Source organism: Myxocyprinus asiaticus, chromosome 25, assembly GCF_019703515.2.
Source record: "Myxocyprinus asiaticus isolate MX2 ecotype Aquarium Trade chromosome 25, UBuf_Myxa_2, whole genome shotgun sequence".
Classification (NCBI taxonomy): Eukaryota; Metazoa; Chordata; class Actinopteri; order Cypriniformes; family Catostomidae; genus Myxocyprinus; species Myxocyprinus asiaticus.
In genome coordinates this window covers 1,910,001-1,922,500 of record NC_059368.1, presented here as the reverse complement: position 1 = coordinate 1,922,500, position 12,500 = coordinate 1,910,001, and the positions used below count along the sequence as shown (strand labels likewise).

The following is a 12,500-nucleotide window of genomic DNA, read 5'->3' as shown; positions in this document are numbered from 1 at the left end:
TACTGAATGTCACTCTAACATTTTACGGGGAATGTTTTAGCAGCATATTGCAGGCGAGCAAATACTCTAAGAATATTTTTTTTTTGATGCAAAATGACATTTTCCAGATGAAAACACACATATTGAATGGACTTGGATAATACGGTCAACAAACCTTGAACTACTTTGAATTGAATTGCCTTGAATTGCCGTGCAGTCATAGGAAATTCAATAATGTGGTATAAACAAATGTAAAAGAGGCAATTCATATGCATTTTGCATCAAAAACGTTGTGAAAACATGTCCTGAATGTCGCTGTAACATTTCACAGGGAACATTTTAGCAATGTATTGCAGATGCAAATGCTTTAATGATGCACATATTGTCTAGACGTTTCAGCGACATACAGTATTTGTGCTGTCAGGGCATATCGTTTTGTTCCCTGTGCAGGTAAGAATGAAGCACCCTAGCAAGTGTACAGTAGATTTATAACAGGTGATCTCTGCTGGTCCACATACCTGCACTGGAAGGTCTAAATATTTATAGACCTGATCATACATGAGGGGATCCTGCAACTACAAAACAAAATGACAAAAGAAGAACCAAAGGGCAAAATTTAACACAGAGTAACACATTAGAGGCCAACACAAAGACTTCTTTAACAAAGAACAAAGAATGAATGATGGTCTAGAATTATCTAGAAAACAACAACAACAACAACAACAACAGAACAGAAAGCAAAATAGAGATACATCAGTGACAATTTCTGCATCTACGTTTTTTTAATTTATTATTGGTATAAATTGGTTAACATTGAAATCAGAAATTTTCAGGCTTTTACTTAAATCGTGCATAATTCCAGATTAAATCTGGGTCATTCCAAAATCCCAAAACTTGACATAGGTATTGCACTAACTGATAATGGAGCCACATTGAGAGCCCCATATCTCTGGGATTTAAACATATAGGACCTTAAAAATAAAGATACAAAAAGAAAAGTTTGGTAAGAACCAACATCTAAAAGTATACCATGATATCTTTAATACTTCTGGAGTTATAGGCGCTCCAACTTTGGAAAAACGACACACAAAAAGTGTTTTTTCCCATTTTTGGACTCACACCATTGGTGTATAATGCAGCAAGAGGTGCTGAAGTCAGCTGCTTTTAGAAATAAACCTCACAATCTCTGTGTACAAATAAAATCATGATGCTGACACCTTCCTAAGGTGATTTATTTAACCTGTAGTTTTGCTCAAAAATCATTGGTGAAAATTGCCATTTTGACCTCCCTCTACAAAATAATAGATTACTCCGTAAATAAAGATCTATGGCATTTGAAATTTTGGCTTTCATCATCATTTATGTTTCTTTCTTCAGAAAAAGTATTATCAGAAAAAAAAAAAAAAAAATTAGCCAGGGAAGTTTATGAGATTTAATTGATTTGAGGGTAAGCTACGTTATTTATCCAAATGAATAATGATAATAAAATAAATAAAAAATTATAGATTTATGATGTTGAACATCACACCTGTTGAATCTCATAAGGACTGTAAATAAATGTCCAAATCATATTTTACCCCAAAATCAGAATAAATGATCAATGAATTTGTTGGATGATGTGAAATGAAAGTGATTTTAGTCAAAATTTCTATACTGTTGCATCCCAAAAGCGAAAGGAATAAATCAATGCTTTTAAAAACAGTGGAATGACTGAAGCATGTATGAAATCGGAAAAGTAATCGCAGTGTCAGTCATGTGGCTGTAATGATCCTGCAGTCTAGACACATATTTGAAATGTGAGAACAAAAGATCGGACGGACAATACATCCAACATACAGCTCACACAAGAACTCATGAGCTTTTTTACAAAACTCATCCGTGCAAAAACACATGCAAAGGTTTAGCTTAAAAAAATCAATATATATATATATTAAAAAATCAAACGTAACAACAACATCGTAAATGCTTCTCCTTGACAGCCATGAGATTAAACTGAAACTTTTGCATGTTTTCTCTAGAAAAAAACACTCCAGTAATCTCACACGTGTCTCCTCTAGACTTTCAGAAGAGATCTCAACGGTGTCTCAAACTGAGCTCAAATTCGCCATGCAACCAAAATTAAAGCTCAAAAGTTTCTCATCAAATTCTTCCGACACCAAATGATCTGAGCTACACTATTCACATTCATTTTTAGCTCATTTACACTATTATTATATGTGAACAATTAAGTCTTTTTTATAAAAAACATTTTCACAAATTTGATACTTGAATCAAACATAAGTCGTAAACTCAAAAAAGACCTAAAGCTCGACTGAACAGTTAATGTATTCAAGATATATCTCATGCAAGATAATTCTATATTAATTTAATTCCAGTGATGATTTCTTCAGTGATTTGAGTTTGCAGTTATGACATCAGACGACAATAACAACAGATAACAGTGCATTACATATTCTTTTAGTTTATCAAACTCTAACAAGTGAAATAAATCAACATGAACTGAATAAAGTGATACATTTCAAACCCTTTGACAGAATGCCAGTTTGTCCTCTCTGTTCTCTCGGCCTGTCATTACCAGCAGCTGTAATGTGTTTGCTGTGTGATGAGAACTGCTGACATCAACACTGTGTGTGTGTGTGTGAGTGTGTGTTTATGTGTGAGTGTCTGTGTCTGTGTGTGTGTGTGTGTGAGTGTGTGTGTGTGAATGAGTGTGTGTGTGTGTGTCTGTGTGTGTGTGTTTGTGAGTGTGTGTGTCTGTGTGTCTGTGTGTGTGTGTCTGTGTGTGTCTGTGTGTGTGTGTGTGTGTGTGTTTGTGAGTGTGTGTGTCTGTGTGTGTGTGTGTCTGTGTGAGTGTGTGTCTGTGTGTGTATGTGTGTGTGTGTGTGTGTGTCTGTGTGTGTGTGAGTGTGTGTGTCTGTGAGTGTGTGTGTGTGTGTGTGTGTGTGTGTGTGAGTGTGAGTGTGTGTTTGTGTGTGTGTGTGTGTGTGTGTGTGTGAGTGTGAGTGTCTGTGTGTGTGTGTGTGTGTGTGTGTGTGTGTCTGTCTGTGTGTGTGTGTGTGTGTGTGTGTGTCTGTGTGTGTGTGTGTGTGTGTCTGTGTGTTTGTGTGTCTGTGTGTGTTTGTGAGTGTGAGTGTGTGTGTGTGTGTCTGTGTGTGTGTGTGTGTCTGTGTCTGTGTGAGTGTGTGTCTGTGTGTGTGAGTGTGTGTGTGTATGTGTCTGTGTGTGTGTGTGTGTGTGTGTGTGTGTGTGTCTGTGTGTGTGATCCTGCTGTAACTTTACAGTAATACAGTCAGTGTTTGTTTCTTTAACATTAAATCCGATTGACCGATTAAACTCAACTAATCGATAATGTTTCTGTTGAGTGATTTCCTCCGGTGGTTTAAATTTCTGTTCCACTTTCAATTTTCTCATCTCTCATAGGAAAGAACAATCACTAATGAGATCTCTTTAATTATATCTCCAAGACAGCAGTTAGAATAAATGGAGAGCAAATTGCTAAATTTAAAGAAACACTTAGATTGCACTTCATTCACAATTTAGATTTAAAAGAGATATCTGTGAAAAAATTTTTACAAATCATATCAGCAGTAAATGATCAAATAATCTTATCTTTGCTGTAAATTTAACAGGATTTTTTTTAAATGTTTGGCCGCACCTGCCGGTAGGTCTTCCCTGCCTTCTCAGACCTGGGAGGGAGAAAAGGGCAGGGAAAAACAACGAGAGGGAAAGGCCAACACGGAGCGACAGCGGGAGAGAGAGAGGAGAGAGAAAAAAACCACTCGCCGGTTCTCTGATACGCCGTAGCCTGGTCTTCGCTCACTCCTCCACCCTCTAGTGGATGACAGCCGCTCCTCCCCGGGTGGATCGGAGGCAGTCCTCCGACCCCTGGTGGACGGAACGCCCCGCCGCCTTTTGGTGGATGGTAGGGGTCTCCTCCGCCCCTGGTAGCAGTTCTCCCACTCCAGGCGGTCGGCAGTGAGCCCCCTCCCCGCTTGCGGGCGGTGGTCTTATCTTTGACCCCGCTGCGTTTTAGCGGCTGGTAGGGGTCTCCTCCTCCCCTCGCGGTCGGCGGTCATTCCTCCGCTTTAAGGCGGCCGGGCTCCTCAGTCCCCCGGCGGATGGCCGCGGCTGCTCCTTTGGGGTGGATGGTAGTGGCGAGGACTCTACTACGGCGCATCCCTCCTCCTTCCCGGGTTTCGGCACCAATGTAATGGGGTAAAAGGGAAAGGAGGCGGCGAGAACCGGCTTGACATTATAAATAATAATTTAATGATTAACTTAAAGCAAAAGACATACAACACACACACACGCATACAGGGTAGCTGCCTGTAGCTCTCTCTCTCCCGAACTGCCACCTCCGGCCGCATTTATCCCTCTCGTGGGCTTGATTAGCCTGATTAGGGGCCGGGCGTGCATCATCACGGTCCGGCCCCGCCCTCCTCCGTGCCACATATATATATTAGGGCTGGCGATTTAACATGTTAATTCAGTGCAATTAATTTTATTTGTAAAAAAAAACGCTTTAAAGGAATTTATGCAATTAATCATGTCCCTGGACCATAATAAGGAAGATTCCAGAGAAATTCAAGCTTGAAGTACCACCTGTTTTCTCCAGGGGGCAGTAAGCGAAACTCGCTGTATAGGCAACACGCAGCTTATACAGAGAATAAACCAACCCTTCAGCAGACAACACGAGGACGCAACAACTTGATGGAGCGCAAATCCGAACTTAAGGATCTCAAGACGTAGACTTTGTCAGTTCAAACCAGTCTGGCCATTCTCTGTTGACCTCTCTCATCAACAAGGTGTTTCTGTCCACAGAACTGCCGCTCACTGGATGTTTTATGTTTTTGGCACCATTCGGAGTAAATTCTAGAGACTGTTGTGTGTGAAAATCCTAGAAATATTCAAACCAGCCCATCTGGCACCAACAATCATCCATGCGATTATCTAATCAGCCAATCGTGTGGCAGCAGTGCATAAAATCATGCAGATACGGGTCAGGAGCTTCAGTTAATGTTCACATTTGGACCATGGCATGATTGTTGGTGCCAGATGGGCTGGTTTGAGACACTGAAGTCTAGCAACACCCCTGGTTTATAGTCACTGTATTTGATGATGACCGACGGCAGTTTTAAACCATAAATTTGACAGGATTTTTTTTTTACAGTATAGAGTCGGGATAGATGAGCAACTTTCCCTTGGCAGTCAGAAGTCTGCATATCAATGCATCTATTTATGCCTTCACACTGAATTCTGTGTTAAAGGTGGCATCGCCATGGTAACTGAGTGGGGGGCAGTAACTGGTGGGCTGGCACAGGACTGGGTGGATTATTGGCACATTTCTATTACATATGTAGATTTGAATGTTAATGAAATGGACTATTTTAAAATACTTTTCAGTTATACAGGGACTAAAAATGGTTCAAGGAATAAAAAAACGAAAACAAACAGCTAGATAAAAACCAATGTAAAAAACAAAAAATCCTTTGGACCACAAATGTTGACGTGTAGTCCAAACGCACCCACGCAGTGTGAGTATGCATGTAGGAGAGACAGATTTAGGCTATTAATTGATTTTAGGTGGCCAAATGAATACTTTATTTTTGGGGATATATTTAATATTAAGGATACATTAATTGAAAAGACGTTACTTTAAATAGGTTACTGTATACTTTGCCTGTTATGACTTCTATCCTAAAATTCCTCCACAAGGGAAACACTTTAATTGCTTATTTTCGTTTATTTTGAGCTTGTTTTTTCAGCCAGGGCCTCGTTTCCCAATAACGATCGATCTTAACGATTAAGAGCATTTTCTACGAGCAATTTTACGAACGTAAAAATAGTCAGGCGTGCATGTGTAATATTTCGTTTTCACACATTTCTCTCGATATGAAAGCTTCCAGGATTAGTGAACACAGCGGAGGCTCATTGTATGATCCTGCTAATTACAAGCTGTAACAGGGTAGAAGGAATGGAGGAGGCGAGAACCGGCTTAACAATATAAATAATATTTTAATAATAAGCTGAATCAAAAGACGAACACACACAGGTGTCGGACAGCTGTCCATAACTCTCTCTTTGTCGCACTGCTGTCTCCAGTTGGCCTTATCCCTCTCGGGCTAATCAGCCCAATTAGGGGCCGGGTGTGTAGAATCACGACCCGGCCCCACCCTCCGCCGTTCCACATTCCTCCCCCACTCTCTCAGGCCAGGGAGCCCCCGGCATGACGTACATCCCCCGTGCCTTGCGCCCCGTCTGCCGGCAGGTCATCCCCGTCTGCCTGGATCAGGGGAGGGGACAAGGGGAGAGAAACAAAAAAAAAGGTGGCAACTACATGCCGTAACGGCGATCGTGCCAAATTAACAAAACATTTAAAAAGAGAGGGAAAAGGCTAACACAGAGCGGCAGCGGGAGATAGAGAGAGGAGAGAGAGAGAGAAAAATATAATAATTTACTTGCCGGTTCTCCAATATGCCGTAATCCGGTCCTCGGCCACTCCTCCACCCTCTAGTGGACAACAGCTGCACCTCCCTGGGTGGATCGGAGGCAGTCCTCCGACCCCTGGCATATGGAACTCCCCGTCGCGTTTTTGGTGGACGGTAGGAGTCTCCCCCGCCCCTAGCAGCGGTAACCGCTCCAGGCGGTTGGTTGGGAGCCCCTCCTCCCCTTGCGGTCGGCGGCCGTTCCTCCGCTTCCAGAAGCCGGGCTCCTCCGTCCTCTGGCGGAAGGCCGCGGCTGCTCCTTTGGGCGGATGGTAGTGGCGAGAACTCTACTACGGTGCATCCCTCCTCCTTCCCGGATTTCGGCACCAGTGTAACAGGGTAGAAGGAATGGATGAGCCAAGAACCAGCTTAACGATATAAATAATATTTTAATAATAAACTGAATCAAAAGATGAACACACACAGGTGTCGGACAGCTGTCTGTAACACTCTCTCTATCGCACTACCGTCTCCAGTCTGCTTTTATCCCTCTTGGGCTAATCAGCCCAATTAGGGGCCGGGTGTGTAGAATCACGACCTGGCCCTGCCCTTTGCCCTGCCACATTCCTCCCCCATTCTCTCAGGCCGGGGAGCCCCCGGCATGACGTACATCCCCCCCCTTTCCCTGGGGGGGTGGAGGGGGTGTGCCTTGCGCCTGTCTGCCGGCAGGTCATCCCTGTCTACCTGGATCAGGGGAGGGGACAAGGGGAGGGAAACAAAAAAAAAGGTGGCACCTACACGCCGTAACGGCGATCGTGCCAAATTAACAAAAACATTTAAAAAAAGAGGGAAAAGGCTAACACAGAGCGGCAGCGGGAGATAGAGAGAGGAGAGAGAGAGAGAAAAATATAATAATTTACTTGCCGGTTCTCCAATATGCCGTAATCCGGTCCTCGGCCACTCCTCCACCCTCTAGTGGACAACAGCTGCACCTCCCTGGGTGGATCGGAGGCAGTCCTCCGACCCCTGGCATATGGAACTCCCCGTCGCGTTTTTGGTGGACGGTAGGAGTCTCCCCCGCCCCTAGCAGCGGTAACCGCTCCAGGCGGTTGGTTGGGAGCCCCTCCTCCCCTTGCGGTCGGCGGCCGTTCCTCCGCTTCCAGAAGCCGGGCTCCTCCGTCCTCCGGCGGAAGGCCGCGGCTGCTCCTTTGGGCAGATGGTAGTGGCGAGAACTCTACTACGGTGCATCCCTCCTCCTTCCCGGATTTCGGCACCAGTGTAACAGGGTAGAAGGAATGGATGAGCCAAGAACCAGCTTAACGATATAAATAATATTTTAATAATAAACTGAATCAAAAGATGAACACACACAGGTGTCGGACAGCTGTCTGTAACACTCTCTCTATCGCACTACCGTCTCCAGTCTGCTTTTATCCCTCTTGGGCTAATCAGCCCAATTAGGGGCCGGGTGTGTAGAATCACGACCTGGCCCTGCCCTTTGCCCTGCCACATTCCTCCCCCATTCTCTCAGGCCGGGGAGCCCCCGGCATGACGTACATCCCCCCCCTTTCCCTGGGGGGGTGGAGGGGGTGTGCCTTGCGCCTGTCTGCCGGCAGGTCATCCCTGTCTACCTGGATCAGGGGAGGGGACAAGGGGAGGGAAACAAAAAAAAAGGTGGCACCTACACGCCGTAACGGCGATCGTGCCAAATTAACAAAAACATTTAAAAAAAGAGGGAAAAGGCTAACACAGAGCGGCAGCGGGAGAGAGAGAGAAAAATATAATCATTTACTTGCCGGTTCTCCAATACGCTGTAGTCCGGTCCTTGGCCACTCCTCCACCCTCTAGTGGACGACAGCTGCACCTCCCCAGGTGGATCGGAGGCAGTCCTCCGACCCCTGGTGTATGGAACTCCCCGTCATGTTTTTGGTGGACGGTAGGAGTCTCCCCCGCCCCTGGCAGCGGTAACCGCTCCAGGCGGTTGGTTGGGAGCCCCTCCTCTCCTTGCGGTCGGTGGCCGTTCCTCCGCTTCCAGAAGCCGGGCTCCTCCGTCCTCTGGCGGAAGGCCGCGGCTGCTCCTTTGGGTGGATGGTAGTTGTGAGAACTCTACTACGGCGCATCCCTCCTCCTTCCCGGATTTCGGCACCAGTGTAACAGGGTAGAAGGAATGGAGGAACCGAGAACCGGCTTAACGATATAAATAATATTTTAATAATAAACTGAATCAAAAGATGAACACACACAGGTGTCGGACAGCTGTCCGTAGCACTCTCTCTATCGCACTGCCGTCTCCAGTCGGCTTTTATCCCTCTTGGGCTAATCAGCCCAATTAGGGGCCGGGTGTGTAGAATCACGACCTGGCCCTGCCCTTTGCCCTGCCACATTCCTCTCCCGTTCTCTCAGGCCGGGGAGTCCCCGGCATGACTTACATCCCCCCCTTTCCCTGGGGGGGTGGAGGGGGTGTGCCTTGCGCCCCGTCTGCCGGCAGATCATCCCCGTCTACCTGGATGAGGGGAGGGGACAAGGGGAGGGAAACAAAAAAAAAGGTGGCACCTACACGCCGTAACGGCGATCATGCCAAATTAACAAAAACATTTAAAAAGAGAGGGAAAAGGCTAACACAGAGCGGCAGCGGGAGAGAGAGAGAGGAGAGAGAGAGAAAAATATAATAATTTACTTGCCGGTTCTCCAATACGCCATAGCCTGGTCCTCGGCCACTCCTCCACCCTCTAGTGGACAACAGCCACGCCTCCCCGGGTGGATCGGAGGCAGTCCTCCGGGCCCTGGTGGATGGAACGCCCCGCCGCGTTTTTGGTGGACGGTAGGGGTCTCCCCCGCCCCTGGCAGCGGTAACCGCTCCAGGCGGTTGGTTGGGAGCCCCTCCTCTCCTCGCGGTCGGCGGCCGTTCCTCCGCATCCAGGTGGCCGCGCTCCTCCGTCCATTTAAAATAAAACTAAATAAAATCCTGATATTTAAGTTTTAGCATAAAGTGTAGCTATAGGCATTTCAATTGTGTTAGGTGTAATTTCGCGATTGCCCTGCATAAGTCTGTGTGCTTACAATGCTTTTTGTGCTGTATGAGTACTCCAGAGCACTCGTAAATCTACGAGCATTTTCAAGTACTGCTTAAGTTACAATGCTTTTGGGAAACAGGCTGCAAAATTAAGATGAATCGTAAAATGGATTCTACATTCTACTTACGATGCTAATGGGAAATGAGGCCCAGGTCACTTGTTTCTCTTGTGAGATCTGGAAACAGTGCAACTGGTATTTCACCCACACAATGTCATTTTAAAAAGAACGTTATTAACTGTTCTTTCATTGCGTTCTAATCGGCTACCATTTGGAAAGAAGGCTGTGGAACGGTAAAACCGGAACTACTGTTTCTGCTCAAAACGAACCAAAATAAAAAACATTTTGTTTTTAGTCCCCGTTTATGCATCATTTAAGTATCAACTTTGTGTCAAATATTTCTCCTAAAATTCCTCAGAAGAAATACAATTTGAAACATAAGTCAATTGTTGACACAGTAAGAGTATAGAGCTATAAAACTGTGGATGTGGATCATATCGCTCAGATCATTTGCTGTTAGAAGAATTTGATGAGAAATGAGTTCATATTGAGACTTTTGATTGCAGACTTTGGCATCTAGTCAAATCTGAGCACAGTTTGAGACATTGTTCAGATCACTTCTGAAACTCTAGAGGAGACACATGTGAGATTACTGGAGTCTTTTTCCTAGCAAGTCTCCATTTAATCTCATTGCTTCCTCTGACTAACAGTTAAGATATTAAAGAGATCACATTTGCTATTTTTTTCTTATAGAATTAAATTAGAATCCGAGCTTACTTTTAAGTGTAATTTGTGTGTTTGTGTTTTGAAAGCAACTCATATTTTGACCCTCAGACATACACACGTGAGCGACAGGTTTCCCACTGTGCTGAGCTCTTCACGAGAAATCAGAGCGATACTGACATCAAACGCACACTCACACACAAGCACGCACACTCGCGCGCACACACACAAGCACGCACACTCACACACACTCACACGCGCACACACTCAAGCTCACACATGCACACACACAAGCATGCACAAGCACACACACTCACACGCACACACACAAGCACGCACACTCACACACACTCACACGCGCACACACTCAAGCTCACACATGCACACACACAAGCATGCACACACACTCACACGCACACACACAAGCACGCACACTCACACGCACACACACACACTCACACTTACACACACACAAGCACACACACTCACATGCACACACAAGCACACACACTCACACTCACATGCACACACACTCAAACTCACACGCGCGCACACACAAACACACACACACAAGCACACGCACACACACAAGCACGCACACGCACACACACACACACACGCACAAGCACGCACAAGCACACACACAAGCACGCACAAGCACTCACGCACACACAAGCACACACACAAGCACGCACAAGCACACACACTCACGCACACACAAGCACATACACTCACATGCACACACTCAAACTCACACGCGCGCACACACAAACACACACACGCACAAGCACACGCACACTCACACACACACAAGCACACACACGCACACACACTCACTCAAGCTCACACGCGCACACACACAAGCACGCACAAGCACACGCACACACACAAGCACGCACACTCACACACACTCACACTTACATGCACACAAGCACGCACAAACACACACACAAGCATGCACAAGCAGACACACACAAGCACACACACAAGCACGCACAAGCACACACACTCACACGCACACACAAGCACACACACTCACACGCACACACAAGCACACACACAAGCATGCACAAGCACACACACATGCACACACACGCACACACAAGCACACACTCTCAAACTCACAAGCACGCACACACAAGCACACGCACACAAGCACGCACGCACACACACACACACAAGCACGCACACACACAAACAAGCGCACACACTCACACACACTCGCACACACACTCACACACAAGCACAAGCACACACACACTCACACACACACACACACACACACACACACACAGTGAGTCACCCTGTCAGCGTCTGTCAGTGTGATACGCAGTCGGCAGTCGGAAGCTCACGCCAGAAATAATTGCTGTTGTTGTTCAGGGTTCAGGCCAGGAGATACAAAGCAATGAAATACTTACAGTGTTGTACAACACACACACACACACACACACAGAAGTCATGGAGGCCCTCAGGAAAAAAATATTGAGGGCTTTTGAAGAAAAGTTACTTTCAGGAAAAATTGTGTATATAATCCAAAAGTCTGAGACCAGCAGCGAAAATGTTGCTATTTTGCATTCTTTTATAATCGAATACAAAATTGTTCATTAGAAATTATAAAACCATCTTAACAGTTTGAGAAGTTTAATTTATATTGTCTTCGTATTTGTTTTTTAATGACAGTATGCACTAGAGCTGACATGATCAAAACCTGATGATCGTGTTAATCCAGCATGATCTGAGAATTTTCCATCTTGTCGGGATGTCCTGATAACATTTAGTTTTTTTCTGAGAACGAGTATGAGAACAAATACTTCCTTTTCTGAATTCCATACAAACAGTTCATTTTAATTTTATCATTAAAATGGTGTCTAAATAAATACATTCATTAAAACTTTAACATTAAATTTCAAAATAACATTGACAGAGGTGCTTTTATACAGAACTTTTATGCAGATTATCAGTTCATAAACACTTACTTTTCGCCCTGTTCCTCACACAATGCTATCTTATGACATCTAAACACTTTTACTATAGTGCATGACTCATTTTAACATTTGCATTACATAATCAACTACATTTACAAGCTTGTACGAGTGTGATCAGACTGTGTGGCAGCTCGACTCGAATTTTAGGGCCTCTTAAATATTTTGGGTTTGTGGTGGGGGTTATAGTATATAAATGGTTTTAGACGGATATTTAATGGTGCTATATTATTTACAAGTCATTCACAATTTTTTTATTTTCAAACACAAACATTATTTGAATCAAGCAATAAATTAGTAAAAAAAAAAAATTATTATA

The 12,500-nt window shown here is 44.8% G+C and overlaps 1 protein-coding gene across 2 annotated transcripts in view; it reads right to left on the bottom strand.

Annotated features, from left to right (window-relative positions):
• Nucleotides 1–12,500, bottom strand: part of wasf1 (WASP family member 1) — a 69,440-nt gene that overhangs the window by 9,505 nt on the left and 47,435 nt on the right. For both annotated transcript variants that reach the window (XM_051655612.1, XM_051655611.1), the window contains one exon: nucleotides 498–554. In XM_051655612.1, coding sequence (XP_051511572.1) covers nucleotides 498–554 — 57 coding nt within the window. The remainder of the gene's footprint in view (nucleotides 1–497; nucleotides 555–12,500) is intronic.